At 40.8% G+C, this 13,142-nt stretch overlaps 1 protein-coding gene across 2 annotated transcripts in view; it reads left to right on the top strand.

Moving 5' to 3' along the window:
- Window positions 1-13,142, top strand: part of MAMLD1 (mastermind like domain containing 1) — a 259,349-nt gene that overhangs the window by 153,652 nt on the left and 92,555 nt on the right. For both annotated transcript variants that reach the window (XM_063937386.1, XM_063937385.1), the window contains exon 2: window positions 7,080-8,759. In XM_063937386.1, the coding sequence (XP_063793456.1) occupies window positions 7,080-8,759 (1,680 nt within the window). The remainder of the gene's footprint in view (window positions 1-7,079; window positions 8,760-13,142) is intronic.

Raw genomic sequence — 13,142 nt, 5'->3', positions numbered from 1 at the left:
AAAATCATGAAAAACTTATGTCGCCATTTTGACCTGTCAACATTTTACATGTCAGGATTTTGACCTTGTCAGGATTTTGACCATGTCGGAATTTTGAGCTTGTCGGTATTTTGACTGTCGGGATTTTGATTGTCAGTAAATTGACTGCATCCCGTCTACTTATACCAGATGCCTCCTGCTGCATTACTATATCTGTGCTTTACAGCTGCTTCCGTGTAAGCAGCAACGATGTCACCTCCAACCACATCTCTATCAGGCCCCATAAGCGCCGTTCAGTTAAAGGTGGAAAGTTTTTCAATAAAACACTGAACATAATATAGGATGACATCCCACCAATGATGATGTCTAATGACCTAATTCATCTCTCCCTACAACAAAACATGTTCATGAGATTTTCCACGTTAAATTGTATGGTCAAGGCTAAAAAGTCTTAAAATAAAGGTTCTATTATTTATTGTTTTTGGTTCAGACTAGCAGCAGAAATAATGCTAATCTGTACTTAGAATAACTAGGTTTGTTAATTAATTGCATATTAGACCCCGCTGTTCCTTATATTACAGTGCTTTTATCTGAGCCGTAGTGTTTTCCACACAACGTTTTCCGCACAAAAGCTATCTTATGAATAAGTAATTCTGACGTCTGGGTGTTTCCTATGAAATTACTCTCTCGTTTTTTTATGTTGTGCTTTGTTTCAGGCTGTTACTTTTTTTAGATTCCACGGCATGAGTTCATTGTTTTATTTAGCAAAGAGCAAATAAACTCCGCTTTGTATTCTATATCGGTCTTTTAAAACCCCCTAAAGGAACACTGCTTCTGTCATGTGCTTTCCAGCCTCAGCATCTGAGGGATGTGAGCGATTTGTAAAGTCACAAGTTGGTAGATATTACCCTTACAGTCTGTTTCTGATGCCGTATGGATGAAGTAGAATATAGTAGGATATGTGACACTATAGTGGTTTGGTGGAGGCAGACTGTTCGTTCTTAATTCTTTTACATCGTTCTTCTTTTATTGTATCATTTAACACACGTGGCAGCACCATACCTTAGGAACATACAAAGGATTTCTAGAGAGGGTAGCCGAATGCTAGACATTAGAGCAAGTGTGGCCAGCCCATGAGGGGGCATAATTAGCATATAACAAGCCACAGTCTGCCTTGGGTGTGGTATAACAGATAGACATTGTCTAGTTAGACAGTCAATAGACACCACATGTTAGACAGTCAAAAGGTCGACGGGGTCAAAAGGTCAACATGAAAATGGTCGACATAACAAAGGCAGACACCATTTTTTTTTTTTTGTGGGGGGGGGGGGGTTGTGTTTTTTTTTGTCATCTGGGACCTCCAATTGTAGAAAGGCATCCCCTCGCGGGGCTCACTTCGCTCGCCACGCTTGTGTTCGGTCAAGTTTTATGACCAACTCGATGCGGACATGGATAGAGAAGGTATGAAAAAGTCCAAAAACATGTAAAATTGAACAAAAAGTGTCTACCTTTTTTTATGTCGACCACTTTTCATGTCGACTTTTGACTGTCTACCTTTTGACCCTGTCGACATCTTGTACTGTTTACCTTTCTCATGTTGATCTTTTGACCATGTCAACCTAATGTCTAACATATGGTGTCTATCTATTGACTGTCTAACTAGACACTGTCAATCTATCATCTGGATACCATCTGCCTCATACAAGGTGCAGTGCATGTAATCCTTCAGACATATACAGGGCCTGCTGATGGGTTTTTTACCCAATATGTGCTGCGTGGCTGAGCCAGGCAGTCGTCACCAACTCCCCCCACCCTTACCTGTCATCCATGAGGAGTGCCATTGTGGTACACTGGTAGTTACAGCCCTGATGGGAGGACTACAGAGAGGTATTAAAGAAAACTAGCTGATGTGCCCGGTTTCAACCGGGCAAAAGTTTGCTGGGCGGAACATTTTACCCCTTTTCACCCCCATAGAAGTAGATTTTGAAAAATTCCATGTTTAGTAGGTGGCTGCAAATAACTGTCTGTTTCCAGACCACCAAACAGGTCACATGTTCCAGGTCACCCAGTAAATGCACAGGGAGAGTTCACCAATGGTCACATTTTCCAGAGCACAATGATGATGCTTTGTTGACATTTTGCCACATAACTTCTAAAAGAAGCACCCAATTACAATGCCAGTATTCTCTGCAAATGTACAGACAAAACCCTTAATTTGGTATATGATGTGCCCTGTTGAGACAACAACACCCTCGAAATATGTCACTCATTAAAGTCATCCTTCTGTTATTAATGTATAGATGGGTACAGAGTGTGCATTGTGTACACCCTGCACCCATTATAGATATGCCATTGCCTGCTACCCATACTTTTATACATATTGCATTTATATTGTGATATCTCAATAGTCAGTGGAATTTACATCTATCTCTTTTACGATGTTAAGTTAGAACCAGCTCAGGGATGAGCATGATAGAATAGTTGTGAAATTTCACACAAATCGAATTGTGTGATGGAATAGCCTGAGGTTTATACAGTTTCTGAGTTCAGCTTTTGCGTCGCCATTGCATGAACTGGTATTTCACACTATATTTGTAAAATCCCATTTTATAGAGTTTATAGTCTGAGCAGATCTGGGATGACCGTGGTCAGTCCATTCTGCTGTGCTGTGTGGTTAGTGATATTACTGGGAACACGTTGGGCACAATTCCTCTGGCATAAAACGCAAGCATGAGACTATTGTGCGGAACCTCATTCAGAATCTCATTTCAGGATGGATTTCACGAACAAACTTAAGATCCCCTTGTTGTAGACAGATCATGAAGGGGTTTTTTTTAGTTTTTTTTTTTTTAACATTGAATGATCCTTTTATTTTACCCCCAAAAATATTTTCATTTAGGTTGCTAGGAGAAATAAATTGGAGTCCACCACAAAAATATCCATTATTGAGGTCAAGATTTAGAATTGAGGCATGTGGAACGTGTTGTAAAGGAGGGGATAAGCTATTTAATGCTAAAATAAAACGTCTGCTGAGAATAGACAAAGAAAAACTGCAGGGGGGCTATGAAAATGGATGAGTACCTCCTCACTCCTAAGAGTTGCAGGATCTGTGGCAGGGAAGAGGGGCTTAGGTATTACTGAGACTTTGCTAAAAACAAAAATCTCCTGCCGCAGGCACATAGCATGTATATTTACTAAGAAACTCCTAGCTTTTGCATTCAGGGTTTACATTTTGTGGAGCACGAGTACTTGCGTAAAGCTATTGGGATTTACAGAGCCCCAGGGAATATTACAATCATCTTGGAAACAAAATATGTAGATAACACAATGTTATTATGTAGCAGTGTGTATATATGTGCAGGGCCTGCCAAGTCCTTGGTGAATACATTGCATGCACTCTGTTGTGCTTGCTTTCTTTGTTACTTCCCAAACAATTTTGAAGAGAATATAAATCAGTGATGGGCAACAAGTGGCCCCTTAGGACAACTTTCTGGCGATTGTGGCATAAACGCAGGAGCACAGTGAGTCACACAGCTGACGCAGAAGAGTGATCAATCAGCGGATAGGAGACTTTACAGCCAGTGGCTAGTATATGGACCAGTAAATCGGAAACTAACCTGTTGTGCTAGTAAGGTTATGAATTGATGATAAAAATATGTACAGATATAGCCATGCTCATCTTAGTGCGATGCGGCATACTGCATTATGGCTTGCTGCATGGCGTGGCAGGCTGCGACTATTTGCAGCCGGCGATTGCGCCATTATTTCCTAATGGAATTAATTGAACGATCGCCAGCTGCGAATAGTCACAGCATGGCACGCCATGCAGCAAGCCGTAATTTAGTATGCCGCATTGCTACATCTGTAAGAGCTTTGTCATATTACCAGTTATTTATATAGCGAACACATATTCTGCAGCGCTTTAGAGAGAATATTTGGCCATTCACATCAGTCCCTGCCCCAGCGGAGCTTACAATCTATATTCCCTATCACATGTACACGTATATATACTCACGCTAGTGAAAATTTTTGTTTGGAGCCAATTAACCTACCAGTATATTTTTGGATTGTGGAAGGAAACCGGAGTACATGGAGGAAACCCACGCAAGTATGGGGAGAATATACAAACTCCACACAGTTAGCAACATAGTGGGAATTGAACCCATGACTCAGCGCTGTGAGGCAGTAGTGCACAGACAAGCAAAGGGCCTGAAACCCCACAAAAAAAAATATTTCTTTGTTTTACTGCTAGTTAAAATCATGATGGTTAATCTTAAGGATGTGCGCAGATACTCCTTACCTCTACAGCAGCTACTCCTTACTTTGATATTTAGCAAACCTATACAATAAGATAATACTAATTACCCAATTTTTTTGTTTCAGCACAATATAATTGTGAAAAGCAATTGAGACTGCAGACCAAGCAAAAATGTAATAGGAAAAAAAACAAATCTAATATATAAAAATGAAAAATTTGTCCTTCTGTCTTTCTATACAAATCCACAGTTTACAAGCGAAAACCATGACATTTTACATACGAGCGTATTAAAACACGGCGGAGGCAACTAAAACAATTTGTGCTGCTGTCAGCCCCCCTAGGGGTGCTAGAGATTTCAGAGTATATCAGGAGACAGCATAACTCCGGAATTGCTGGAGCAATGTACTCAAAAATTGGTACACATATGCCTTACAATCTGCCAACAAACACTGTGGAGGGAAGACACCCCTAGCACCCCTAGGGGTGAGGCAGCAGCATTGAGTATTTCAGCAGACAGCATAACTCTGGAATGCCTGCAGCAATTTACAACAAACTTGGTACACATATGACTTACACTCTGGAAACAAACACTGTGGGGGTCAGACACCCGTAGCACCCCTAGGGGTGGGACAGCAGCACAGAGTATGTCAACAGACAGCAAAACTGTGGAAGGCCTGGATCAATTTACACCAATCTTGGTACACATCTGACTTACAGTCTGGGAACAAACTCTGTGGGGATTAGACAACCCTAGCACGCCTAGGGGTGGGATAGCAGCACAGAGTATTTCAGGAGACAGCATAACTCCCGAATGCCTGGACCGCTATATAAGAAACTGTAAAAAAAAAACGATAATTTCACAGGGGCACTGACATGATGTGAGGAGGGGAATGGAGGCATCAGGAAGCCATAGACTGAGAGTTGTATAGTGGGAAGAGCAGGGTCCCTTGGGGGATTAAAAAGGGATCCGGCCAATACACAAAGTGCATCAAGGAAGCTAGATATGCCTATATACTAGATCTCCAGCCAACGTAAATTAACGAACAACTATCATTCTAATTTACCATCCTCATCCCGTAGCGAAGCACGGGTATTCAGCTATCTACAATGTTATTTATACTGTGTGTTTTAATATTTACATTTATTTTTGGAAACAAACATTCTTAAAATCCCGGGCTACGCCGGGTACTCCAGCTAGTATCAAATAAAAATAAGTAAATTTTTGGGAAATTTAGCAATCCCATATACTGTATGCTTCTAATGGTCATGTCCCTTTTAAAACATTAAAATGATGATAGAATGGGATGGTCTGTATTGTACGGGATCCGGACTGAAAGTCGACAGTAACTAGGTCGACAATGTCTAGGTCGACCACTATTGGTCGACAGTAACTAGGTCGACAGGGTCTTTAGGTCGACATGTTCTAAGTCGACAGGTCAAAAGGTCGACATGAGTTTTTCACAATTTTTTTTTTTTAACCTTTTCATACTTTACAATCCACGTGGACTACGATTGGAACGGTAATCTGTGCCGAGCGAAGCGGTAGCGGAGCGAAGGCACCATGAGAGGGGACGCGGTGCACTAATTGGGGTTCCCGGTCACTCTACGAAGAAAACGACACCAAAATAACATTAAAAACTCATGTCGACCTTTTGACCTGTCGACCTAGAACATGTCGACCTAAAGACCCTGTCGACTTAGACACCCTGTCGACCTAGTTACTGTCGACCAGTAGTTGTCGACCTAGACATTGTCGACCTTGTTACTGTCGACTTTCAATACCACACCCGTATTGTACAGTATCTGGTCACCCTGGCTCTATGCATCAGATATTTGGGAACTGAATAGTACTTACCACTCACCGTCAAATCTTGTGCAACTTGTTGTTTTAACTGCTTTTGTCCAGTTTCTATCTTGTTAACATCTTGATTACTTGGTTTCTTTGTTTGTTGTGCTTTCAGAGGGCTATAAAGATTTTTCCTCATTATGTGAGGCAGTGGTGTTAATGATAGATTAATCAAGTTGACACCTATGTCAGAGCTATTAAACCAGTGGCTGCACACGCTATAATAACACTTAACATAGATTGGAATCCTATGTTGTGTTCAGTTATAGTTCTGTTTCAGTAAACCATTTTCTCTGCTGGGTTTTTTTTTTTTTTTTTTTGGGGGGGGGGGGGGGGGTGTTTGGATTATTTTTGCTTAAAAAAACAAAAATACATTTTTAATATTTGGTTTTTTTTTCTTTGCACAATTCCTAGGAGCATAGAATTTGAGGCAGTCCTTCTATTCTTCACCTGTACTCGGCACTTTCTAAAGCAAAATGCTCATGTACTGTATTGGAACATTTTTCTTAGTTTTAGACATCCATTCAAATTAATGAAGTCTCAAAGTGTTTGACCTAAGCTCCCAAACAGCCAGTCAAAAAGCATTGAGAGGCAGTCTTAGCAACAACTGATAACTGATTGGTGGGATTAGTCTTTCCGTTACCTTGTACTAAGTTATCATTTCGACTGCGCCATCTTAGACATAATATCATCACCTCATAGTATTATAGTTTCAGGGGGTTAAAAGACTGTTATAATGGTGTATAATGCAGGTAACCTGATGCCATTGCCACAGTTTATCTGATACATTTTAGCGTTTAGATTATAGTCACAATTTGTTTATATTGTTATTGTTACTAGTCTCTACTAGTGTCTTTTTTATATATTTTTTTTATTTCTTTGTTTGAATATGGACAATACTAGTCTCTGCTGCTTTTTTTTTACATTTTTATTGAATGTAGTGAGATACTGTATATGTGAATTTATTAACAAATAGTGTCTTTTATTATTTTTCAGCTGCAAGGATCCATAAAGAGAAAGGTGGACGATGACCGTTCCCCTGTGTCCGCTGGCATTAATGACATCATATTTTCAAGTGACAACAAGCGACTCTGTCTCGATGATGTTACACTTCCTATGGGCCAAACACAAACCACAAGCTCCAGTGTATCGTGCACTGATTTGCAGCACTCTCCATACACAACCAATCATGGCTCTTCATCCTTGGGTGTTGGTGGTCATCAAGTTCTTCTTGAAAATAACCATATGAATGGGAGAGGTATGGCTTCTCCATTCTCTGTACCACAAAATACAGATATGGGCCAAAAGGTACCATATGAAGAAAAAAACAATAGTCTACACTCTGTGGATCAAGAACTACAGGATCTCTTGGAAGAGTTAACTAAAATGCCTGATCCATCGCCAAATGACTTGGATATCATCTTGCCTGACATGAATCATTCACAACCAAATTTAAGTACAACCCCAAAGCTTTCATCCCCACAATCATCTCACTTGGACAACCATATATCTAGCAAGGATTTCTCTGGTGGTTGCAGTTCTGCCAATGCTGGTTCCCCTCAAGTCAGACCCTCATCTGCTGGAACAAATTATTCTATTGCTCCATCCAACAAGCCTGTCCAGTCACCCATTGCTACAGTTCAGAGTAAGAGTCAGTCACAGACTATGTTACCTGTCTCAATAGCTAACATGCCCGGTGCAAACTGGCATGCACAACAGCTGAAACAGCTAGCTGCAAGCAAACAAGGCTCTTCAGGCAAGCAGCAAGTGCCGACACCCAGCTGGCCAACAATTTCACCTACAGGTCTCTCTCCACCATATCGACCTGGATCCTCTCCTCAGCAGCCTTTTAGTCCACAAAATATTATGGTACCCAGCATGAGCACAGGCAGTTTACAGGGAAATACCATACAAGGCTCACAGAATTCTCTGTTATCAAGCATATCTTCTACCAGCAATCCACCCAACAGGCCTTCTCCACCTTATGTGTCAGAAAAGATTGCAAGTCCGGCTGTTAACCAGCAACCGTTCAGTCCACAGAGCTCCATGTTACAGAATATGGCCTCAAGCAACATTCCAGCTAATACCATCAAAAGCCCCCAAAGCAACATGGTGCCAAGTATGGTACCTGCCAATGCTGGGCCTTCTCCGCCCTATCAGCCAGAGAAGCTTTCAAGCCCAGCCTTGCATCAGCAGCCATTTAGTCCCCAGAATACTCTGATGTCCAGTCTTGCTTCTACAGGGAGCCAGCCCAGTCTACAAACTTCACTCTTCAAGTCAATGACCACAAACCAGCCAAAAAATATGAATATGATTATGCAGCAGCCTTCCAATGGTTTGCAGACTGGGATAGTCAGTGACAACCCAGTAGGTCATGATCATTTTTCCTTTAACAATACCAAGCCACTGTCCCACTTTGCACCTGATTCTTCTGGCCAGAAAATGAACTTGTCGCCTAATCCCGGGTCATTAATTCATTATCTTCAGCAACAGCAACAACAACAACAACAGCAGCAGCAGCAGCAGCAACAACAACAACATCAACCTCCAGCTGCACAGCAGCCTCAGCAAGTCCTCAAAAATCAGTTTCTCCAGCAACAGATAAGACAACTAATGCAACCTTCCCAGATGCAGAGACAAATGCAGTCCAGCGGTTTGCCTGCTCAATCAAGACAGGTAAGAAATCTTGATGTTACCTGCACAGTGCTTCAATAAAAGGTGGTTGTAAATAATGCAGAATTCTGCTTTTCTAGCACAAATATCAGCAAGCAGAGCGTGCACTCCCCAGATTAGACAGAAGATCACGTGTAACGGCTACTTTCTCTGTCCCTCGATCTGCCAATTCTAGATCAGGTTTCTTTGAATAATTATTGAGTACCTAGGAGATGCTACTCTTAGGTGGTAGTTCAATTGTTAAAGGCCTCTCCACGCTTGTAAGTCTGCTTTCATGGTGAAAACATTCCCCCTAGATTAACACTTTAGGCTATGAAAAGCTATCATATTTTTCCAAGTACCTTTGCTTATTATGGATATAACAAAGGTCAGGAAGGAAGCATATTTTAGTGAGAGATAAGTACCAGAATAGCTCTGAAACTGGAGAATTATAAACTAAAAGGAAATGTGAGGAAATGCCATGCTACAGTGAAAACAGCAGCCAAGAGGATTTGATTACATTAATAAGTGTTAATAAGGCTCACAATCATTGGTATGTGTGTATATCTGTATATACTGTACAAAGATACATACGTAGGGAGGGGTATCCGGTCTCTAGGTCGACAAGACTTAGGTAGACAGTGTCTGAGTCGACCGCTATTGGTCGACAGGGTTTCTAGGTCGACAGGTCTAAAAGTCGACATAAGTTTTTCACATTTTTTTTTTACTTTTTCATACTTTACAATCCACGTGGACTACGATTTGGGAACGGTAACCTGCCTGAAGCTCGCTCACCATGCGAGGGAACACTGTGCACTAATTGGAGTTCCCGGTCACTGTACGGAAAAAAAGTCACCAAAAAAGATTAAAAAAACTCATGTCAATCTTTTGACCTGTCAACCTAGAGACCCTGTTGACCTAGAATCCCTGTTGACCTAGTTATTGTCAACCAATAGTGGTCGACCTAGACACTGTTGACATAAGTGTAGTCGACCTTCAATACCACACTCGTAGGGAGGTGCGGTATGAAAAGAAGACATGGGTATAACTTGTCATTTGCATCAAACGGTGGTCAGGACACAAACAGGATCATGCTCATAATACCCCTGCACACTCATTGTTCATGGAGGGGTCAGCTTTTTGTGACCCAATTTGCTCCATCACAGCATTTCCTAGTCCATCTGTCTGCTCTTCCAGAAGTCTTTTAGCTCCAATTCCGAAGATCAGTTGAATTTTGTTTGTTTCTTCCCAGAATAACGGGCAACTATAAGTAGGGTGTATTGAGGTTATTTTCCTAGAGTGATGTAGAACAGGATAGGATATCCTGGCAAGTACAGTGTTTGTTTACGGGTTGCGTTGTCAAGGGGCATAAATGCACATAAATGATATCCTGCATATTTACATACCTATTTTGTGATGGCAACAGAAATCTCATCCAACACACCTAACTGTCCATGAACAGTTGTCCCCGATAGCATTTGCTAAACAGACAACTACCATTTTGGCTATCATTTGGCTGCTTGATAATCCTATAGCAACGAAAGTTTGTTTGGCTGGACATTAGATATTTTAAAACCCATTTTGTAGAGAGATCAGTTTCATACATTATTGTGGCCTAGAAGAAAATGCATAGAAATAGACCTCTGTACCCCTAGCAGATGAGATAACAAATAGGTAAGAATATGTGAGCCAGCTCTCTGGGTTCTTTAGCACCTAAATATTTGTGCTCCCGCTAATCATATTTACAGTATGCATGGCTTTCTCCCGTCACATTTGAGGGGAAGGGGTAACAAGAGCACCTCAGATTATTTTAAAATTTGGCTTCTGTCACAAGAGGTCATTTAGGCCATCATGTTTGTAATTTTGTAGATCAACCTCTGCATGTCAGAATCCATTCCTCATGCCCACCCCTATTGTGTTTTATTAGCAATAGCCAATACATTTAAAATGTTATGGCATATAGAGTATATAGGTGACTGTGACTCAGATTACATTGCTAATTTTATCCTTTAGGTAATCTCAACCCTTTTTGAACTTTAATTCTCTGTAAGGATATTCATATGTCTATCCCAAGCATGTTTAAATTGCTCTACAGTCTTAGCCTCTACCACCTCTGATGGGAGGCTATTGCACTTTTCCACTACCCTTTCTGTGAAGTAATTTTTCCTTAAATTTCCCCTGAACCTGCCTCCTTCCAGTTTCAGTGGATGTCCTCGAGTTCTAATACTCCTCTTCCTTTGAAGAATGTTTCTCTCCAGAACTTTGTTAAAACCCTTGATATATTTGAAAGTTTCTCTCATGTCCCCCCTTTCCCTTCTCTCCTCCAAACTATACATGTTAAGATCTTTTAGCCTTTCCGGGTAAGTATTGTGATGTAGGCCATGCACCATTTTAGTTGCCCTTCATTGTACACTCTCTAATGTATTTATATCCTTCTGGAAATATGGTCTCCAGAACTGGACACAGTATTCCAGATGAGGCCGTACCAATGTTCGATATGATATCCCGCCGATTGTCAGAATACTGACATCGTCATCCCGAGTGGTGGAATGCTGGCAGGGGGGAGAGCGCAACGAAGCCCCTTGCAGGCTTGCCACATGTTCACCACAGTGCTTGCCACTGGTTCTTTTCTCCCTCTATGGGTGTCGTGGACACCCATAGTAGGGGAATCACCCACCTTGCCGGTGTACTGACAGCGGTATGGTGACCCTGTCGGGAACCTGGTGTCTGTATTGGGACAGCCGGGATCCAGACGAGCGGTATGCTTACCGAATACCCTTATATAGGGAACACTATAATAATAATAATATTGTTATTATTGTTATTATTATTATTATTATACACATACCATGGTGATTTTTCATATTTTGTAGTAAGAAGAGCATGCACTGACGTATCATAACACATTCAGGATAACTGTACATATACTGTGGCAAATGAAAAGTGACCAGTCAGTGCTACAGTGCCCTAAAACTATCGGCCATAGGAGCAATACTATCTTGTTATTTCACATTTAGTGCACAGCATTGCAGAGTAACATAATGAAGCAGCTGTAGAGGTCTCTTCCCATAACGCAGAGACTCCTGTCACCTTGAGTTTTGTGCAACAAATTAAAACATTGTTTATATTCTTGATAGTATGTTTAATGTGAGTGAAATGATTTAGCTACGCCATTAAGCCCTTAAATCAATCTTCACTTCTATTATAATTAGAAGGGCGCTCTAAATGTCACTTCTTAAGACTGTCCATAAACATCAAAATAGTCACATCTTCTTTGTGTTCTGGTTATTATATATATATATATATATATATATATATATATATATATATATATATATATTTTATTATTATTATTTATTTATATATTTATTAAACGGCCCAGATTCTGGAATGTAAAACAGTGCACTATTGGTCATAAAGCGACCTGGTACAGTTTAAGGCTGGAACTTTAGCTGCACACATTGGTTTTCCCCATATAATGGAAAGAGGTGCAGCTTGTGTACAGAGAAGGAATGTGGAGGACTGCCAGTTGGAGTGGGAACACAAAGACATGTAATCTGATCTGTGTAGCAAACAGCAGAGAGAAAGGCACAGCTGTTGTGACATAAAACCCATAAGAACAGTCTTTTAGGTTCTCTTTCCTATTAGAAAAGCATCTAAAACCCATTAAAACTATAATCTGTATATAAGGCAAACGTGGTAACCTGTACAATAACACCTATAAATCTGGGACTGCACGGATTGCTCCGTGGCAAGTACTGGTGGCGTTTTGTTACATTCTAATCCATCTCCACTGGTAAATGGGTACATCTAATTTCCGCATGTTGTAGGATAGTGCTGCTTAAGTAGGTCCATGGACAGGGTCAGACTATGTTTTTAACTATTTTCTTGTCAGACACTGGTCTATTTACTAAGCTCTGGATGGCGATAAAGTAGACGGAGATAAAGTACCAGCCAATCAGCTCCTAACTGCTATGTCACAGGCTGTGTTTGAAAAATGACAGGAGCTGATTGGCTGGTACTTTATCTCCGTCCACTTTATCTCCATCCTAGGCTTAGTAAATAGACCATAGTCTGGTAATGGAATTTGTTGATGGTTTAAAAAGCTTAGAAGGTTGTATGGGCCCAAGAGCTTTCAGCTAAACAACCTGGGTAAAGAAAATGACGACCGTGTATTATTTGGACTTGAGCTAAGATGAGTGCATGTCATTCAGTTGTTTTCACAGTATTCTACCGATGATAATTTAATTTCACAGGGAATGTGCACAAGTATTATTTCTGATAAAATCATAAAGTGCATTTACAGAATACGTTTGATGGGTAAAAAAGGTGGTTGTCAAAGTAGCACCAACACCTAGACACAAGGTTCTGTGGGCAGAAGAAATATCCACATGACCATTATACACA

Source organism: Pseudophryne corroboree, chromosome 8 (assembly GCF_028390025.1).
Source record: "Pseudophryne corroboree isolate aPseCor3 chromosome 8, aPseCor3.hap2, whole genome shotgun sequence".
Lineage (NCBI taxonomy): Eukaryota > Metazoa > Chordata > Amphibia > Anura > Myobatrachidae > Pseudophryne > Pseudophryne corroboree.
The sequence above is the reverse complement of the archived record's forward strand: the minus strand, read 5'-3'. Positions and strand labels throughout refer to the sequence as shown.